The sequence below is a fragment of the Lacerta agilis genome, chromosome 6 (assembly GCF_009819535.1).
Source record: "Lacerta agilis isolate rLacAgi1 chromosome 6, rLacAgi1.pri, whole genome shotgun sequence".
Taxonomy (NCBI): Eukaryota; Metazoa; Chordata; class Lepidosauria; order Squamata; family Lacertidae; genus Lacerta; species Lacerta agilis.
In genome coordinates this window covers 38,578,023-38,598,021 of record NC_046317.1, presented here as the reverse complement: position 1 = coordinate 38,598,021, position 19,999 = coordinate 38,578,023, and the positions used below count along the sequence as shown (strand labels likewise).

Here is a 19,999-nt window from a genome sequence, read left to right as displayed (position 1 = left end):
TTTCATTGGAAAGAAAGTTGTCTTGTTTTAATATGAATTTAGTTTGCGGAGAGAAGTGTACTTCAGGGCTAGAGAACATAGATTTCCGACATTTGTGAGTCATATCTTTAATGGATGGGATGTTTTCATAGCTGTCAAAGACAATAATAGCTTTCCCATAATGACGAGTTGTAAAATTCGCATAAGAACATGCTATGTCATCATACCTGTTGTCTTTGTCCATGGAGCATAGACAGCATCTTAAAAAGCAGAGACATCACCTTGCCGACAAAGGTCCGTATAGTTAAAGCTATGGTTTTCCCAGTAGTAATGTATGGAAGTGAGAGCTGGACCATAAAGAAGGCTGATCGCCGAAGAATTGATGCTTTTGGTGCTGGAGGAGACTCTTGAGAGTCCCATGGACTACAAGAAGATCAAACTTATCCATCCTTAAAGAAATCAGCCCTGAGTGCTCACTGGAAGGACAGATCCTGAAGTTGAGGCTCCAGTACTTTAGCCACCTCATGAGAAGAGAAGACTCCCTGGAAAAGACCCTGATGTTGGGAAAGATGGAGGGCACAAGGAGAAGGGGACAACAGAGGATGAGATGGTTGGACAGTGTTCTCACAGCTACCAACATCAGTCTGACCAAACTGCGGGAGGCAGTGGAGGATAGGGGTGCCTGGCGTGCTCTGGTCCATGGGGTCACGAAGAGTCGGACATGACTGAACGACTGAACAACAACAAATGTCATCATACGTTTCATGCTTCTTCCATTTAAGGCAATGCAGCAGCGGACCACCATCTAACACGAATTGATCACTTCTTGGAACGTATTCGGTACTACAACTATTCTGTTTCTGCATCACATATTTTTTGATAACATGTACTATCTGTGGCTTGTCAGCCTTCCTGGGTATAGAGCATGATTTGAACAATGAAGGTGGGTATGAGCACAATTCATACTGCAGCACTTCTTCCAAATTTAGTTTGCCTGTGTTAACAATGTCCAATAGCCTTTGAAACAGCAATGCTGGGTCAATCGTTCTTTCATCATCTCCAGGAATTTTCAGTGCAGCAGAGAATGCTAATGTTTTAACTTTGTCAGAACACTTACATTTATATGCAAAAACTTCTTGGTCAATAAGTTTAGCTACAATGATCTTACCAAACATTGCAGAAACAGTCGCATTTGTTGTTGGCAACAGAATTATATTCTGCAAATATAGGTATGCTGATTTCAAGTAATTATGGTGACCCGCAGCTGCGAAAATGGGTAGACACTGATGTATGGCATCAATATGCATTTTCCATGAACCAGTTCTATCTGCTGTGATGAGTTTTCTAGCAAGATCAACCATATTTTGATACTTAAGCCATAGTTTACTTGTTGCTGAGTTTGCTTTCAGTTCACTCTTCTTTGCATCCAATGCACAGCTTATGTGTATCATAGTCTGTGAAGAATACACTTCTTCTATAGTTTTGTTATAGGACACTAGTGAATCATACAGTGCAGAAGCTTCTTTTAAGACCTGGGGGAATTCTGAATGATCTTCAGTTATCTGCGACATTATTTCAGCACTTAAGCATGAATCGAGAATCAAATGTCCACGAAAAGCTCTTGATACTGATTTCCCATTTAACATATGCACTACTGTATTTTCCCCATAAATCTCTTCGAGGATTTCTTTAAGGCCCGATCCTGCCATGAGTGTACCAATGGCCCCAAGAAGATTCATGAAAGTATGAAAGGAACCAAGCAATAGAATGATGTCCTTGAGAGCACTACCATCACATGATGAATGAACTATTTGTGATGCTTTCCAAAAGAGTGGCTGATCAAATGTTATGATAGTTGGTATATTGTGCTTAAGAGCTAAATCTCGTAGGTATGTTAAGGTAGACAGGATGCAAGTCATTTCAGTGGGCTTCATGTCAATGATAGGTAGGAAAAGTACTGATGATTTCTCAACTTTCTGGTTGTTTTGGTTATTATGTATTAAGTGCATCATTCCAGACCAGCCAGGCATTGGTTGTTCAAAGTTCCTTGACAGTTTCCACAGCAGATCTACTTTGACATTTGTGGGATAGATATCAGGCAATATTTTAAACTTAATGCCTCTGAGAGTACTGGATGCAAATCGATATTCATGAATGTTGATAGATGCAGCAGCTTTTAAGCCACAGCTCAATATATTCTTTCTTGGAATACAACGAGAAAAGGTTTTTGCTGGGGTTATTGCTGCTATTATCCCCATACCATGGAATGTGTTCTCACCAACAGTGTAAGAATATTGTGATCAATATTGTCCGCAGCTAGAAGAACGTGACTGTTTTCAACATTTTCTAATATATCAACAATTAAAAAACATAGGATACACACAATTAAGTTTAGAAAACTAATCGAAATACAATACAATTGATACAGCAGGTCGGCCATTTTGAAATCACGATTTCACAGTGTTCCTGTCATTTAATTTTGTCTAATTTTTAATATGTTATTCTACACCCAATTCTCATAAAAATGCCATTAATAACGTTTATGTTGCAATTTTGCCCAGGTTCCACCCTTTTTTTCTGTAGTTTGCCCGGACTATAGAAAGAAAAGACTCCCAAAACCAGTTAAGAGAGGTGTGGTGATCTCCTGGGTCTGTTGCACTATTTGTTACACCTCAGGAGTGTGATTGTTAAGGTTAGGTAACTGACTAAAAGTATTACCTTGGCTAGGAACCAAAGTATGAAGCTGTGAAGAAAGGTTTCTATGTGATTGTTAAATGGTTGGCTAATTGACCGAAAGTACCACCTTGTTTGTGTGGGACGCGGGTGGCGCTATGGTCTAATCGGCAAGCCTAGGTAGGGCTTGCCGATCTGAAGGTTGGCGGTTCGAATCCCTGCGACAGGGTGAGCTCCTGTTACTCAGTCCCAGCTCCTGCCAACCTAGCAGTTCAAAAGCACGTCAAAGTGCAAGTAGATAAATAAGTACTGCTCCGGCGGGAAGGTAAACAGCGTTTCCGTGTGCTGCTCTGGTTCGCCAGAAGCGGCTTAGTCATGCTGGCCACATGACCCAGAAGCTGTACACTGGCTCCCTCGGCCAGTAAAGCGCCGCAACCCCAGAGTCGTCTGCGACTGGACCTAACGACCAGGGGTCCCTTTACCTTTACTTTACCGCCTTGTTTAGGAACCAAAGTATTAAACTGTGAAAGAAGCAGTGTATTAAGCTGTTTATTAAGCTTGTTTAAGAACCAAGTTGTAACATCTATGCAACTGAACTGAAGTAAAATTTTCCATCTATTCTAGAAACCTGTAATAACCACCTGAAGTGTAATAACTGAACCTAAGCAACTGAAGTTTAAAGAAGTTGTGTGTTTACTGCCTTATTTAGAAGCATGTAACATCCATTAGTTTTAGTATAATTATTAATAGGTTAACTGTTTCCTGAAAGAACATTACCTCCTGATACCTTCTTTGTTTTATTCACTTTGTTCTGTTAAATAAATCTATCCTTTCTGTTCAAATTTTGCCTGAGTCTCCAAGTATCCAAAATTTATCTGACACGAAAACCAAAAGATAACCTGTGGTGGTTATTATAGAGTGTGTATGTAGTTGGGATCTGCTGCAATTGGTATGCAATTGGTATACAGTAATTGGTGGCAAAAGTGGGATAGAGGTAGTGTTGGGTGGGGTAAATTGCTGAATGGAACAGCAGTTATTTTACTCACTATTATGGGTGAGAAGAGATCTGAGAAACCACATGCTGTATGGCTCTTACTAAATAATGAGAACTATCCAAGAAAAAAGTAAGTTAGGATTAAATGACATGGTTATGTTCCTGTACAGACGAGGGTCTTTCCAAACACTTGTTCCCTTTTCTCTATATTGTTTTGCAAGGTGTCTTCCAAGCAAAGCAATCAACATATCTAGGCTTTCATTGAAGGTTTCTTTGACTTTCCCCCCTTCAGTCTACACAAACAAAGATGTTGATAATTCTCTTTCCAGGTGGCTCTCTTGGAATCCCTCATCTGGGCAAAGTTTGGCTGGCCAATATGAATTTGTACAGTTGGGAGGGAATGAATTCACCATTTCCCGAGTTGTGGTATGTGTCCTAAATTTTACTGATTCCCACCCCATGAATCGCCAAACAAAGGTCTGCTGCAACAGTATTACACAGTGGACAAATCCTTCACTAAACAACTTGGAAATTGAGACATCCATATTAAGCTTCACCACTCTCAGTGTCCAAAGTGGTCTGGATCACTTCCGGCTTTTGAGCCACTAACCCTGTGGTTCCCAACGTGGGGCACACGTTGATTTGATTTGATTTTTAGGAGGGGGGCAATTTGGAAGCTTGTTTAGACCAAGTTAATGACTTTATTAGGCTTCCTCCATGTGAATATGACTTCACTTTTTGAATAATAAGAAATATATATCATGGCGGGGGGGTCATCAGATTTTTAGAGATGCTTAGGTGGGGCATAGCCAAAAAAAGGTTGGGAAATAAAGATAACAACAACAACACTCGAAAACAAAATAAGGCACAAAAAATAGTGTGGGAAGAGTATTGTTTTGTTTGTTTTTATGTTATGTATCTTTGTCTTTTTATACTGTAAACTGCCCTGTGATCCTTAGATGGACAATATAACCTGCTTTCAGTTTTACCCCATATCCAGGATTCCTTATATTGTTTTCCATGAACCTGTTCCCCCCCCCCACCTTTCTGAAACAGGCTGTTCCCTACATGGATGCCAGGACATCCATCCACATATTGGTGTCACGCTCGCCATATCAGCCTTGTGATGAGCTACTGCTATGCCACTCGCCTGACTGTAGAAGAAGATGAATTGATCCAGAGTCTAAGACAGGCAAGGCAACATTCTCCAAACATCTCATCATCCTTGGTCAAAGTGGGACCCTCATACTCCCTTGGATCTGCACTTGGGGGATTGCTGGCTTGTATCTGACAGGGAGAAGGCTGAGCTGGGTGTCTTATTTTCCATAGGGGAAGGCAACTTTGGAAGGGTAGAATTTGGAGTGGAGATGGTGCTCATGGCATCACCCTCCCAAATCATATAAGTCTCTCTCCTCCCATGTTATTTATTATTTATTATAACATACCTCTTTTCATATAAGTATCAAAATGCTGATGAAGAGGACCATGAAAGCTGATGCCATAACACAGGGAGGGGTGGGCTCCCTTCCTAGTGCAAAGCATTGTGTTATGTGGGTACAGAGCAGATTTTGCCACACTAACATGAATTTTCTGGGTTTTTTAAAGCTCTGAAATGGCATTTGTCAAGTACACTAGTAGCCTGCTTCTTCTTTACTAAGAAGCTCATTTCACTTCATGGTTTCCTTCTAGGAGATTTATGTGGAGGACTTCTCCACCATTGATTGGCCAGCCCAGAGGAACAATATTTACGAAGCCGATTTGCAAGCTGCACACAGCTGGATGTTGAACGCTGCTTATGGTGAGTGATGTAGGAATTAGCAAGTCTTATTCCAGGAGTTCAGGTCTTCAGCATAGGTTTTCTAGGGTTTACTTGGCACAGGGAAAGAGAGGAAGAGACTTCTGTTGGTATAGGCCAGGGGTTGGCAACCCGCGGCTCCGGAGCCGCATGCGGCTCTTTGACAGCCTTGCCGCGGCTCCGGGGCGGCAGGGCCGGCACTGCTATTTTTTTTTTTTTTTTGCAAATATGTTTTTTATTTTCATCATTATACAAAACACAAATATACATGTCAAATAAAGTTTTACAATATTACCAAACTCCGCCGAGTTTTTATTGACTTCCTCCCCTCTCTTCTCTGGCTTTCTAATTTTTCCTCTTTCCTACGCTTTCTCTTCTTTTCTCTTTTCTTCTTTCACATGTTTTGTTATCTTCATATTTCCATTACTCATTTGTCCTGTTACAAGAATTCCTTCATACCCCGTAAGTGCTTACACCTCCTTATAGTCTTTTATATATTCCAGAAATTTACCCCATTCCAATTGAAACCTTTGATCCTTTTTTTCTCTTATTTTCCCAGTTAATTTCGCCAACTCTGAATATTCCAATACCTTCCTTCTCCAATCGTTTATTGTTGGTACCTCTTTTAATTTCCACTTTTGCGCCAATAATACTCTCGCTGCTGTGGTGGCATATAAGAAGAAATTTTGATCTTTTCTTTCAATCTCTTCCCCTACTAACCCAATCAGGAAAGCCTCTTGTTTTTTTGGGAATGTATACTTAAGAATTTTCTTTAATTCATTATAGATAGCTTCCCAAAAAGGTTTAACTTTTTCACATGTCCACCACATATGGTAAAACTCACCATCCTTCTTCTCACATTTCCAACATTTCTTATCATATTTTTTATACATTTTTGCCAATCTTACTGGTGTGAGGTACCATCGGTACATCATTTTCATGATGTTTTCCTTTAAAAGTATACATGCCGTAAATTTCATATGTTTCTTCCATAAATTTTCCCACATTTCTAATTGTATATTGTGACCAACATCTATCGCCCATTTTATCATTACCTCTTTGACTTCTTCATCTTTAGTATGCCAATCTAATAAATAATCGTACATTTTAGATAATAATTTCTCTTTACCTTCTAAAATATCTACTTGGAATTTTGATTTTTTACTGTCAAAATTGCCTTTTCTTTTGTCTTCATTAAATAGATTATATATCTGGTGATATTGAATCCATCCTGTCAATTTTTCTGCTATCTGGTCGTATGCCTTAATTTTCCAACCTTTATCTGATTCGATTAACAATTCCTCATATGTTACCCAATTTTCTTCTTCCATATTAATTTTCTTTATTGTTAATATCTCTGTGGGTGAGAGCCATCTGGGCGTTCTTCTCTCCACCAAGTCCTTGTATCTTACCCACACTTCATATAAAGGTTTCCTAAATACATGTGCCAGGAATTCCCTGTGCACTTTCACTTTACCTTGCCAAAGGTAGGAGTGCCAGCCGTACCTATTATTAAAGCCCTCCAAGTCTAGCAACTCCTTATCCTTCAGCACCATCCACTCTTTAAGCCAGATCATGCACGAAGCCTCATAATAAATTTTCAAATCCGGCAATCCAAAGCCTCCCCTCTCTTTTTTATCTATTAATAGTTTATGTTTGATTCTCGGGCGCTTGCCTTGCCAGATATATTTTGACAAATTTTTCTGCCACTCTTTTAACTGGCTTATTCCCTTAATTACCGGTAACATTTGGAAAAGAAACAAGATCCTTGGTAGGACATTCATTTTTACACTTGCTATCCTTCCCCACAGTGACAAACTTAATTTACTCCAAATCTCTAAATCTCTTTTAATTTCTTTCCAGATAGGCTCGTAATTATCACTAAACAAATTTATATTTTTGGGTGACAGCCAAATTCCTAAATATTTAACCTTTTTTACCACCATAATACCATATTTATTTTGTAATTCTTCCATTTCCTTCCCACTTAGATTTTTAACCAACATTTTCGTTTTTTCCTTATTTAGCTTGAAACCTGCTAATTTTCCAAATTCTTCTATTGCTGTCAACATCTCTCCCACACTTTGCATTGGATCTTCTAGAGTCATTACAATGTCGTCCGCAAACGCCTTCAGTTTGAGCTCCCTCTTACCGATCTTGATTCCTTTAATATCTTTTGTGGCTCTTAATTTATCTGCCAAGACCTCCAATACGACGATAAAAAGCAATGGTGATATCGGGCAGCCCTGTCTTGTGCCTTTTGTAATTTCAAATTTATCTGTTAGAGCACCGTTAATCACTAATTTTGCCGACTGTTCTTTATAGATGGCTTTGATTCCATTTAAAAAATATTCCCCCACCTCCATCTTTTTTAGGATCTTCATCATAAATTGCCACGACACATTATCGAAGGCTTTTTCGGCGTCGATAAAAATTAGAGCCGCTTTCTTATCTATTTTCAGATCCAGATATTCAATTAAGTCCACAATTGTTCTGATGTTATTTTTCATCTGACGGCCCGGAAGGAACCCCGCCTGATCCCTGTGAATTATTTTGTTTAAGACCTTTTTCAATCTCTCTGCTAAAATGTCCGTAAATAATTTGTAATCTAGGTTCAATAATGAAATCGGCCGATAATTTTTTACATTTAACAAATCTGTGCCCTGTTTTGGAATTAAAGTGATGAAGGCCTCTTTCCATGAGTCTGGGACCTTTCCATTAATTAGAATTCTATTCATCACCTCCAGCAATTTTGGTATTAACTGCGGTGCCAATTCCTTGTAATATTTTGCTGATAAGCCGTCGGGACCCGGTGCCTTCCCTCCCTCCAGCTTTTTTATTGCGCCTTTAAGTTCTTCCTCTGATATTGGACTGTTCAATTGTTCTTGGTCTTCCTTTGATATTCCCTTTGATTTGTTCTTATCCAGGTATATATCCATTTCTTCTTCCTTCTCTTGATTTTTCTGGTATAAATTTTTATAAAATTCTTGGAATATATTTTTAATATCTTTTGGATTTTCTATTAATACTTCATTCTTTCTAATTTTATTTATTATACTCTGCTCTTTTCTTTTTTTCAGCTGCCACGCGAGTAGCTTCCCCGACTTATTAGCATATTCAAAATTCTTTTGTCTCAGCCATTTTAATTTCCATTCTATTTCCTGATTAGTTAATATTTCAAATTGGTTTTTTAACCCCTTAATACTTTGCTTTAAATCTTGATTCTTTGGATTTGAAATTAATTGTTTTTCCTTATCTTCTAATGCCTTTCATATTTCTTCTTTCTTCTTCTCTCTTTCTTTCCTTTTGCCAATATCTTGGGATATCATAAAACCCCTTAACACCGCCTTGCTGGCATCCCAGACCACGTTTAAATCCGTTTCTTCATTTGAGTTCAATTCAAAATAGTCACTTAAAACCTTTTTTGCCTTTTCTGTTATTTTCTCGTCATTAAATAGGCTCTCATTCATTCTCCACCTAGTTTTGGCACCTTCTCCTTTTAATTCCATATATACGGCATTATGGTCCGATAAGGTTCTAGGATAGATCTCTACTTTATGTACCTTTAATAACATTCCTTTCGTGACCCAAATATGATCTATTCTCCCTGAGCTTTTGTTAGGTTCTGAGAAATATGTATATTGTTTTGTCCCAGGATGTTTTGCCCTCCATGCGTCTGTTAAACTCAAATTTTCTATCAGTGTAAAGAAAGCCTTTGGCAGTTTACCTTCCGAGCCCGAACTTCTTGATGTTCTGTCTAGCATTGGGTTCACCACCCCATTCATATCACCCATCAATATTTGTTTTTGATCAGAGAATTCCAGCAGGATTTCCTCAAGCTTTTTGTAAAATTTGGCCTTTTTATTATTCGGAGCATATATTCCTACCAATTGTATTTTCTCTCCTTGCCATGATATTTGTACGATTACTATTCTCCCTTCTTCATCTTTATAAATCAATTTGGGTTCCAGCTTCTGTTTTATATAAAAAACCACCCCTCGCTTTTTCTTTTTATCTTTTTTTTTTTAGTATTCTCTTATGTTTTTTGGCAATATGAGTTTCTTGTAAACATATAATGTCTAGCTTTTGTTTATTCAAAACATGTTCAACTTTATTTCTTTTGCATTTATTATTCAAACCATTTATGTTCCATGATTGAAACTTTAAAATCATAACTCCGGATTTCTTGTTGAGTCTTTCTACAACTTGGTGTTCTCTCTGTCTTCCTCTTCCTGTTCCTCTTCCTCTTCTCCCTCTTCACTTTCCTGTTCACTTCTTTCTCCTTCTCCTTCTTCTTCCTCTTCCTCCTCTTCCACTCCTCCTACTGCACCTTCCTCCGTCTTCCCTTCTGCAATTTCTTTTACCTTCTTTTCCTTCTTGTCTCCTTCTAATCCCAGCTCCTTCGGGTATCTTCTGATGAACTTCTTCAATTCTTGCACATTCATTATCTTATATCTCTTGTTTTTGAAGTAAAAAGTTAATCCTTCAGGAAATTCCCACCGAAAGCTTATTCCTTTTCTCCTCAAAATTCCTGTCAGCGTCTGGTACGGCTCTCTCTTCTTTAAAAATCTTACTGGGATTTCTTTATGTATGATGATTTCCCTACCACCAATTATCAGTTTCTGTGAATGGCCTAATTTCAAAATTTCATTTCGAATATCCATTGAGTTAAACATTACCAAGCAATCGCCTGGCAATTTTTTAGCTCTTGCTTTCGCTGACTTTACTCCTATTCTAAAAGCATTTAGAATGGAGTACTCTACAATTTCTGGTTTAGCATTTAACCATTTAGCCAGTTCAAACACTATTTTTTGCCTTATATTCTCATTGGCCTCCACAGGAATCCCACGGAATTTGAGGTTCAATTGTTTTTGCCGTAGTTCTAGCATAGCTAAATTGTCCAGTATCTCTTCTTGAACCCTGTTCACATCCCCTATTTCTTCTTTCACTTTTTCTGTATCTTTCTTTGATTGTTTTACTTCCTTCTGGACTTTCTTTACTGAGTTTTCTAGTGTCTTAGATTTGCTAGATAAATCTTTTATCTGTTCTGTCAACTCTCCCACCACCTTTTCAAATTTTTCATCCATTGATTCCTTCAAATCTACAATTTTTTTCTCAATATTCTGTTCACTCTGTCTTATTTCTTTTTTTATTTCTGCTAATAAACCTTCCCATTCCTTTCCTTCCTCTTGTTTTGAGGTCCTTCTCTCTGCTGGTGTTGCGCTCCCTTTGTTCCCCTTCATTCTTAATTCAAAATCTAATTTCTGCTATAATTTTCCTACCACCAGGTGGCACAGAGCTCACTCTACCCTTTACAATTACACTTACAATTACAATTTGACCTGTATTCTATTATTTGGCCTTTAGGTGGCGTTGGAGAGTAACTATTCTCACTCAGTTCAACTATCCTGTCTCTAACTTTCGGTTTCTTTGTTCATCAGAGTCCCAAAGTTACTTTCGATTTCTTTGTTACAAACTCATCTCCATTTTTGCTACTTTATAGCTTCGGAAGAGCAGCAGTTCACCTAGATGTTTTTTCAATCCGTGTCAGAAAAACCACAAGAGTTTTAAGAGTCTAAAACCCACAGAAGTCTGTAGCAACCACAACGATCCAACGACGATCCAACCTGAAAAGCAAGCCCCCCTTCCCTCCCCAAGAAAATCCCTAGCACTTAAAGACTCAGTCCGGCGATGGTATCGATCTCCGTTTTCTCCCACAGTACTTTTGATCGACCCCTGCCAATTTTCTTCCCCGTTCTCTGCTCAATCGATGATTGTAATCCAGGGAGTCGATACCCCCTTTCTCTTCGTAATCCTTCAGACCAGTAGCCTTTGTCTCCTTTCACCGCCCGCCGACTTAGTCTTCTTGCACTCGGGGGGAGGGGGGAGGAGAAGGGATAAAACTCTCTCTCGATCGTTTCAATAACTCCCCACTTTCCAGCTTTATCCGATGCTTTTAAAAGCTTTCCACCAACGGAAGCAGCCCTTTCCGTATCGCCATGCGAAACCTCTCTCCGTCTTAGGTTTGCTAACACGATACTAAGCCGATCTGAGAGTCTTAAAGTCTTAAAGATCTTTCCAACGTCGCTTTTTTCCCTTTCTTTTCCCCCCTCTACCGGATCTTCTTGGTTTCTTAAACCCTCTAATTCTTCTGTCTTATATTATTATATTCCTCCGGTCTGCCCGACCACTGTTCACCCCCAGGCAACCGGTCAAAGATTAACTCACTTTACAGGAACGCTGTACCCAGATCATCTTGCACAGTCATGCCCAGCGCCATTTTTCACCAGAGTAGAGACGGACTCCCTTTTTGCGTCTCCTGCTCACGCTCGAATTATTGTCTTTGCCAATTCTTAAGTTCGGACAACTCGGTCTTTCTCGTTGCCCCAATCTCGTTTATCTCTTGTTCTTCTGTTATGGAAGCGGGCTGCTTTTATCAGGATCTTGAGGCTTTGCGCAACTGGGGGGGTGCGATGTCCCCGTCTTGCGTCCGCTTCTCACCCCTTCTCCCGAAGTCTATGCTTAAACCTCGAGTTCTAGGGTGCAGCAAATGACGCCGCCAGGTACACTGAACTTCAAGGTAACCCCCCTCAAAGTGACCGGGTCCGCTTAGCCTTCGCACGACCCCTTTTCCCCCAGATACGCTCGGAACACCCAGAGGGAATATTCCGCGATCCTACGATGGCCGCAGCTCCACCAGAAGACGGGCCGGCACTGCTATTTAGGCAAACTAGGTGGCCGCGTTCCTGGCCCACCTGCGCCTGCCCACTTCTCCAGCTGGCCGGCGGCCTGCCCTCGGGAGGCTGAGGCAGGCGCTGCTGCTGCTGCTCTGCTCGGGCGTGAGTGGCCAGGGCGGTGAGGCGGTGGGCGGGGCCAGCAGGTGAGGGGCGGTCCTCTGCCCTCCTCCCCCAGGTAAGCGGCGCTGGGGGATCCGGCGGGACTCAGGCGGCGTCAGGCAGCGGTCCAGCCCTGGATGCCTGGACTGGGAGAGATGAGGACGCGGCAAAGGTACGTTTGCGTCGCGGCGTCTGCTGAGTTGGGAAGCCCAAGCCGGTCCTCTCTTCTTCCTATCTGTTGGGAGCGGAAACCTCTCCGCTCCCTTCCTCTTTCGAGTTTCTCAGTGACTCCTTTGTTTGCAAAGACTTCGGGCAATACAGTACAAATACCAGCGTCCTCTTGGGAGCTGAGTTCAAATCCAGGGGATTGCTTTTCTACCAGCTGAATTGGGTCTCGGTGGGCTTCGGCCGTTGCTTCGTGGTGGGTCAACTTTTTGGAAACCTCTTCCTCTTCCTCCACCTGCATTTCCACTTCCACTTCCTGCCTTCTCCGGGGCTGCTTCTTCCAAGGAGCCCCTTCTCCCCGCTGCCCGGCTCTTTCCCTTCCTGGTGTGTAGATCCAGGTGTGTAGATCCGCTAGCGCTGCGCCCTTTGACATTTGCATCTCTTGACCCGAGCTCAGCAGCAACTCCCTTATTGCCTCTCAAGATCGCAGCGAGTGAGATTACCTTGCTGAAAGGGGCCAGGGTGAGGGGCGGGAGAGAGAGACGGAGACGCGAATGAAGCCCACCCCCACCCCCACCCCGTTTGCTTCTGGAAACAAGTGGCAAAATCAACGCGCGCCGGGGTGTGTGTGCATCGCAGCAACCTGTTGAGTCGCTGCCCTGCCCAGCAACTCCACCCTAGGTGTTTATTTCATTATCTGTGCTTGATAGTTTGCCCATTCTATAGAGAACATTTCACCCCATGTCTTCTGAATATTGATGGTTCCCCTGACCAAAGCACCCGAACCTTGGGATGTGTGTGTGTGGGTGTGGGTGTGAGCCTTGCTTTAGTGAAGACACCCTAAAGCTGTTGGGTAGGCTTTGTATGCTAGATGTATTTAAAACATGTACTGTTGCCTGTAGTGCCTATGCAACATGTTGTACCTATTACTGAAATGACCAAGCATTTTTGCCTTGTGTGTATAATACCAAACTTGCTATTATTTTCTATGTACTACATTAAGGTAAGAAACAATATATGCAGTGTTATATTTGTTTTAAATGTCGCAATGGTTTTGCGGCTCCCAATTTTTTTTTTCTCCTTCGGAAACGGGTCCAAGTGGCTCTTTTTGTCTTAAAGGTTGCAGACCCCTGGTATAGGCAAACACATTGTCTGAAGAATAAGACGTGGATGTTTTGCATGTCCTTGACCCAGACACATATCCATGGAAACGTACAACATCTTCCAAGTTTCATGTTAGCTAGAAGCAAACAACTCTGAGAAGAAACTCTATACAAAGCTTTTGTAGCAAATACTGACAAGAGCCTTGCTTTGTGAGCAAGAGACCTAAACCATGCTTTGGATATATGCCACGGCATTATGGGTTTGTAGTCTTGGAGTCATTCATGGTAGTCAACTCTTGGCTTTTGCCTTTCAGACTATGGGGTATTCAGGGATTTGACGAATGATCATGAATGTTCCTTAATGACTGAAGGCCAAAGTATATGTGGGATTAAAGTTGCACCAAGCAATTATTACTGCCAACAGGATTATCTGGGTCTAGTACACTGTACCTTGATTGGGCTCTCCAACCCACTTGCCAATAGAGGACACAGATCTGCATAAAATGTTTGTGTGTGTGTTGTGTAACATGCAAATTTGTGCCCTCTTTTGCAGGTAAAGTGGAGGGACCTCAAACAATGGAGGATACCTGTGCATTTTGCTTCATTACATTCCTCCTAGGAGGACTGGAGACTTCCCTGTTTAAGTAAAGGTTCATAGTTTGGGGGCCCTACTGGCCCTGAGCCCAGTATATCAGTACCCCTGTAGATCTGACCTGATGTATTAAACATCCATCTGGTTTGGCCCTTAAATGTTTTCCTTAGTGTCCAGGAAATCCTTCTCTCTTGACCTTGGAATGCAATACTGATCAGAGCCCGTGGGAGGGACAGGGAAGCAGTTTTATAGTTTTTAATGACCCCCCCCCCCCATTTTGCTTCCCAGTGAACCTTAAAACTGTCGAACTCTTTCACTCGCTTCCTCTAGATATAAACTTACCAAGCCGAAAGAGAGAATCTGGCAAGGATGGGATTTTGAGGATGTGGGGTGGTGATGGGTAAGATTTTGGGAAGGGGTTCTGAAAAAGGTTCATGGAAGTAAGGGGAGGCGTTACCACAGACTGAAGACATGGACTTTTTGGGTTTTTCTCTGTGTTAAAAGATTCCTTGGGTTTTTAATTTTTTCGTTAACTGTTTAAAGCTAAATAGTGTTTAACTTGGCAGACTCTGGCTGGCAGCCACCATTTTCATCTACAGAGAAAGCCCTGGATCCAATGATATTCTGAGGGAAATGCCATCTGCCACAGCAGCCGCCATTGGTGGACACATTTTTTGTGGGGTAGCTGCTGTTCTCCCCTACCCTCTGAATTCCCACATGCCTTGGAATAATGCTGTGTCTTGATGATTCTGGGGGAAAGAAAATGGTGGCAATCAGCCTGCAGCTGCTGAGAATGGCAAAGGAAAAGGAAAACCCATGCGACTCCCAATCATTGATGACCATCAGTGGTAAACCTTTCACTCACCCCCATGTTCCCTTTGCAGATTCCCCCCTGAAATCACCTATGAAATTTGTGGGGGCTGAAATCCTGCCTCTGTTTTGAGCCAAAGGTACCAGTAATTGTATGGAGGATTGCAGTCCAAAACACACGAGGAAGATAGAATTGCATTAACATTATCGCAATGTTCAAAGTGTCTCTCTTATTCCTTCTTCAGCTACCTTAAATTTGTATGAGAGATACCATTTCACCAGTTTCAGAAAGAAAGCCATTGCAGAAATGTATGAGCAAATCAAGGCTGATGACATATTCTCAAACTACACCAATTCTAGTCCGGTAGGTCCTTTGTGAATGCTTCTCAGAAATCATTGTGCCGGGAACAAATTCCTTTTGTTGGCAGCATATGTTCTTTCTCCTGAGTAAGCTTTGCCACAGAAACCAGTTTACTTCCAAATGGAGAGCTATGCTTGTTGCTTGCTTGTTTTGTCACCAAATGAGTTTCTGTGTTCGGCTGGTGACATACAGAGACATAGCCATGTGGCAATGAGATGCAGGTTTTACAGAGGGAAATTCCTAACAGGAATGATAATTTTCTTTTGTCTTGTAGATTTGTAAAGCATTTCATGTGCTAATACGCTGGTATGCAGAAGGAGCCAATTCTCCAGCTCTTCAAGAACATATCTCCAGAATCTACGATTACCTTTGGTAAGGCTGGCATATTGATTCAAACACAACTTTATAGGGTCCACAACATATTCTTGCAAAAGTGTGGCTTTGCTGAGCTGGGTCTAGCCAAACCAATCCTAAATGAGGGATTTCAAATCTGAACTGATCCCCAAATCACATGACTGTAGGAGGCCCAAATCTGTAATCTAAATATTTAGTATTTAGGTTAGAGAGAGTAATCTTCCACACATAATGTCAGGGAAAGAGGGATTGCTCGGGAGGAGCAGGGGGAGAGAAAGGGGCAAGCTGCAGCTGGGAGAAAAGATAGCGATTCTTCCAGTAAAGGGGGGGGGTCGCTGGGATACAGAGAGCAGTTGCCTATAATTTCAACAGATTCATCTTCCTCCCCCAGCCCCCATCAGGAATTATCTCCAGAGGAGGGGGAGATTTCAAACATTATCAGTAGCAGACAAGTGAGTGAGCCGAGGGGGAGGAGGAGGCGCAGACGTCATCTCAGAGTGCCGAGAAATTGGCTCTGTTGGCGCGCGCGGGAGGACTCAGCAGTCCAGGAAACTGAAACTGATTAAGCAGTCATGCTTCAAGACTCTGTAATTCTTAATGAACAATAAATAGTTTTATAGCTCACCGTTGGAGCTGGTCGTTTCTCATGAGCAACCCCAAGGGGAAGAGGATCCCTGACACATAACCAACAAATTTAGCTAGCATTCTGGGTATTAATTCAATAGAGTATATATAGCACAATGCTGGTTATATTCCACATATGTACAAGATTTGCCTGATTTTAGCTGCTTTCAGGCTTGACTTGGTAGCTGCAAGCTTCTCTCCCCACTCCCCCAAACAGGAGAAAGAACCAGCTCTTTTGAGATATTTGTATTCTAACATCTTCAGCTGGCATTGCTAGTACTCAAGTTCTCGTGCCCACAATTTGCATCTAAGGACCCTTTCACATCACTCTGCTCAAAGTCAGCTTGCAGGTCATCTCTTTGGCTCCCAGATGCATGGCAGGGTTGCAGGTTCCTCCCCCAGTCTGAGACCCATGCTTCCCACCTTCTTGTCTGAGGGTATTGTATGTTAGGGTTGCCATATTTCAAAAGAAAAAAACCAGGGCACCCTGAAAGTTTTTTTTAGGAAGACCCCAAAATTGTTGAGCTTGACTTAACTAAGATCCAGGACAAAGCCCCACCTTTCGGACCCGCCCCCCCCGGACATAAATCCTGCCTTTGATATCCCGGTAATGTCCATAAAAGTCCAGATGTATGGCAGTCATACTGTATATTCACATTACCACTTACTCCACCTCCAGTTTGCTACCACTGCTAATTTTTGAAGCTTCATTCACACATTAGCCACAATGCATATCAATCCTGTAGTTTCTCAATAAATACTGCTGTTTGATGTGTTTTATCTCAAATCGGTGTCAATGAGACTAGAAAACATAAGCCACATTTACGTTGTACTTCAGAATAGTGTGTACACCTGCTACAGCTGTGATATGTGCACAGATGAGCACAGATGCTCAGATGGCAGCTTCATCACTAGGAGCTCCAGGGGGGTTGCAGGGGCAAAGAAACCAGAAAGGGCATGCACAACTATCAAATACATCATTGCCCCCTCTCTGAAGTGAACAGCACTGCAAATGCAGCTTGCATGCACTGGCACAAAATGATTTTGCTGTTTTAAGCTGCTGATGTGAACACCCGTGTCCTACTCATGGTGTTGTATGGAAGAGATTTCAGAGAGAATTTCTTTTTTTCATTTTGACTGTTCTTAAAGCCTGTTACAGTATTGGTCTCCTGTTATGCATTGCAGATAGGTAACTACATGGTCTTGTGTCTGCTATAATCTCTGCTTTTTATATCTCTGCAGGATTGGACAAGATGGTATACTAATGAAGGTACAGTAGTGTGGACCCAGATGTTGGGAATTGCTATGGCCTGCAATTTGTATTGTTTTGGTGACTCTGAAGCACAGTTGTCTTCTGCCTGCCTGACAGCATCAGTTCCTTTGAAGAAAACATCAAAATATCAGGAGATCCAGTCATGGATCTCCTGCATAATGTATAGCTTTACTCCAGGATTAGGATTAGGAGGTATGATGTAAGACATATAATGGTTGTGGGATGAGGCAGGGAGGAGTTGGAGATGCAGTTGGGGGTGGTAGTTTTAGGTGTGCAAGAGTCCTGCAACAAATGAAAAGAACTGGAAAAGTCTGTTTGTGTGTGTCGGTGACGTGGGGAGGGAGGTGCTTCCCTTACTCTTAAGGAAGTTGGGCTGGAGAAAGAAGCTGAAGGAAGTTGATAGCTTCCCCACCCCCACCCCCACGGGTGGGAGCAAATGTACAAGTATAGTTTTTTTCTAAAAAGAAAGTACTGTTTAAGATCTCCCACCACTGCTAATCAACTCTAACCACACAAAATTCAGAGGCTTCTACACACCCACTCCAAACACATTTCTTCATCTTCCACTCAGTTAAGCAAGAGGCCTTATCACAGTTCCATCACAGGGTGTAGGCTGGGAAGTGGCCATGACTGGGGACTAGTTAGAGAGGACTGCATTCAGCTCCCAGGCCAGTGGTTCTCCACCCCTGATCTAATGGACAAAACTGTTCTTCCTTTCTTTATATCAGGTCATGGGATCACAGACCTGGGATACATCATTTACCATTCAAGGCTTCTTGGAGGTACCATTTTCTTTTCTTTTTTTTGTAAATAATTTTTATTAATTTTGACTAAGTACAAACCAAAGTTATAACAATAAATTTTACAAATAAAAATTATAATAGAAAAAATTATATCACACGAATCATTCAAATTTGAATTCCATTCACTTCCCTTCTTTCATACCATGTCTTCCTTATATCTTACATCTATATTTCACACGTCAACTTCCTTTCCACACATTTAAATTTTTTCCTCTTCACCATTCTCTTAGTTTTCCAATCCCACTTCAGAATTATATATCTTCCCATGTTCCTTATTATTCACCTTCTGAATTTATTTATAATACCTTCTCCCTTCTTACACGCCATGAGTTATATGTCAATATTTACGTCTTACATACCTTGTCCAAGTATTCTATAAACTTTCCCCATTCGTTTCTAAACATTTCATCCCCCTGTTGTCTGACTCTCATTGTCATTTTTTGCAATTTCCATATATTCTGTGATTTTCTGTTGCCATTGCTGCACAGTTGGTATTGTTTTTTGTTTCCAGACCTGTGCCAGCAGTAGTCTTGCCCCTGTTGTAGCATATAGAAAGAATTTTGATCGCAATTCTTTATCTCTGGCCCTACCATTCCTAGGAGGAATGCCTCTGGTAATTTCTTAAAAGTATATTTAATTTTTTTTTAAGTTCATTGTATATATTTTCCCAATACTGCTTTACTGGATCACATGTCCACCACATATGGAAAACCTCCCCGTCCTTCACCTCACATTTCCAACAATATTTACTTCCTGTTTTGTACAATTTCGCTAATTTAATTGGAGTGAGATGCCAACAGTACATCATTTTATACAAGTTCTCTTTCAGTGATGTACACGCCGTAAATTTCATACTGATATTCCAAAGTCTTGTCCATTTAGCAAATTCAATGTTATACCCGATGTCCATTGCCCACCTTATCATCACACTCTTGATCTCCTCGTCTTTCAAATTCCATTCCAGCAAGTAATCATAAACCTTAGATAGCGTTTTAATATTGTTTTGGACAACCTCCTTCTCTAACCATGACCTGTCTTGTTTGAAACCTTGCATTTTCTTATATTTTACAAATATACTATTCAATTGATGGTACTCTAGCCAGCCTGTTACCCTGTCTTTTATTTCTTCATATGACTTTATCATCGGTATATTATTTTCCATTAACAGGAGTTCTCTGTATGTTAACCAGTAGGCTTCCATGTTAGGTTTTTTAATTGTGAAAGCCTCTTGTGGTGACACCCAACCTGGCGTCTTCCCCTCAAACCAGTCTTTGTATCGCCTCCCAACCTGGTATAATGGTTTCCTAATTGTATGGTTTAAGAAGCCTTTATGTACCTCTACCTTGTTATACCATAGGTAGGCGTGCCACCCAAATCTGTTTTCCACCCCCTCCAAATCTAACAAGTCTGTATTCTTTAATCTAAACCATTCTCCTAGCCAATCAATACAATCAATACAAGCCGCCTCATAGTATATTTTAAGGTCAGGTAACGAAAATCCACCTCTTGTCTTTTTGTCCATTAGTAGTCTAAATGCAATCCTCGGCTTCTTCCCTTGCCAAACGAATTTCAAAATGATCTTCTGCCACTCTCTAAAGTACTTCTGATTAGTTATAATAGGTATATTTTGATAAAGA

General features: G+C 41.2%; 1 protein-coding gene across 1 annotated transcript in view; it reads left to right on the top strand.

Annotated features, from left to right (window-relative positions):
* LOC117048328 (lanosterol synthase-like) overlaps nucleotides 1–19,999 on the top strand; it is a 40,384-nt gene that overhangs the window by 6,988 nt on the left and 13,397 nt on the right. Inside the window, exons 6-13 of the mRNA XM_033152033.1 lie at nucleotides 3,976–4,072; nucleotides 4,703–4,838; nucleotides 5,336–5,444; nucleotides 15,193–15,311; nucleotides 15,583–15,680; nucleotides 17,529–17,556; nucleotides 18,165–18,167; nucleotides 18,288–18,341. Of these exons, the coding sequence (XP_033007924.1) occupies nucleotides 3,976–4,072; nucleotides 4,703–4,838; nucleotides 5,336–5,444; nucleotides 15,193–15,311; nucleotides 15,583–15,680; nucleotides 17,529–17,556; nucleotides 18,165–18,167; nucleotides 18,288–18,341 (644 nt within the window). The remainder of the gene's footprint in view (nucleotides 1–3,975; nucleotides 4,073–4,702; nucleotides 4,839–5,335; nucleotides 5,445–15,192; nucleotides 15,312–15,582; nucleotides 15,681–17,528; nucleotides 17,557–18,164; nucleotides 18,168–18,287; nucleotides 18,342–19,999) is intronic.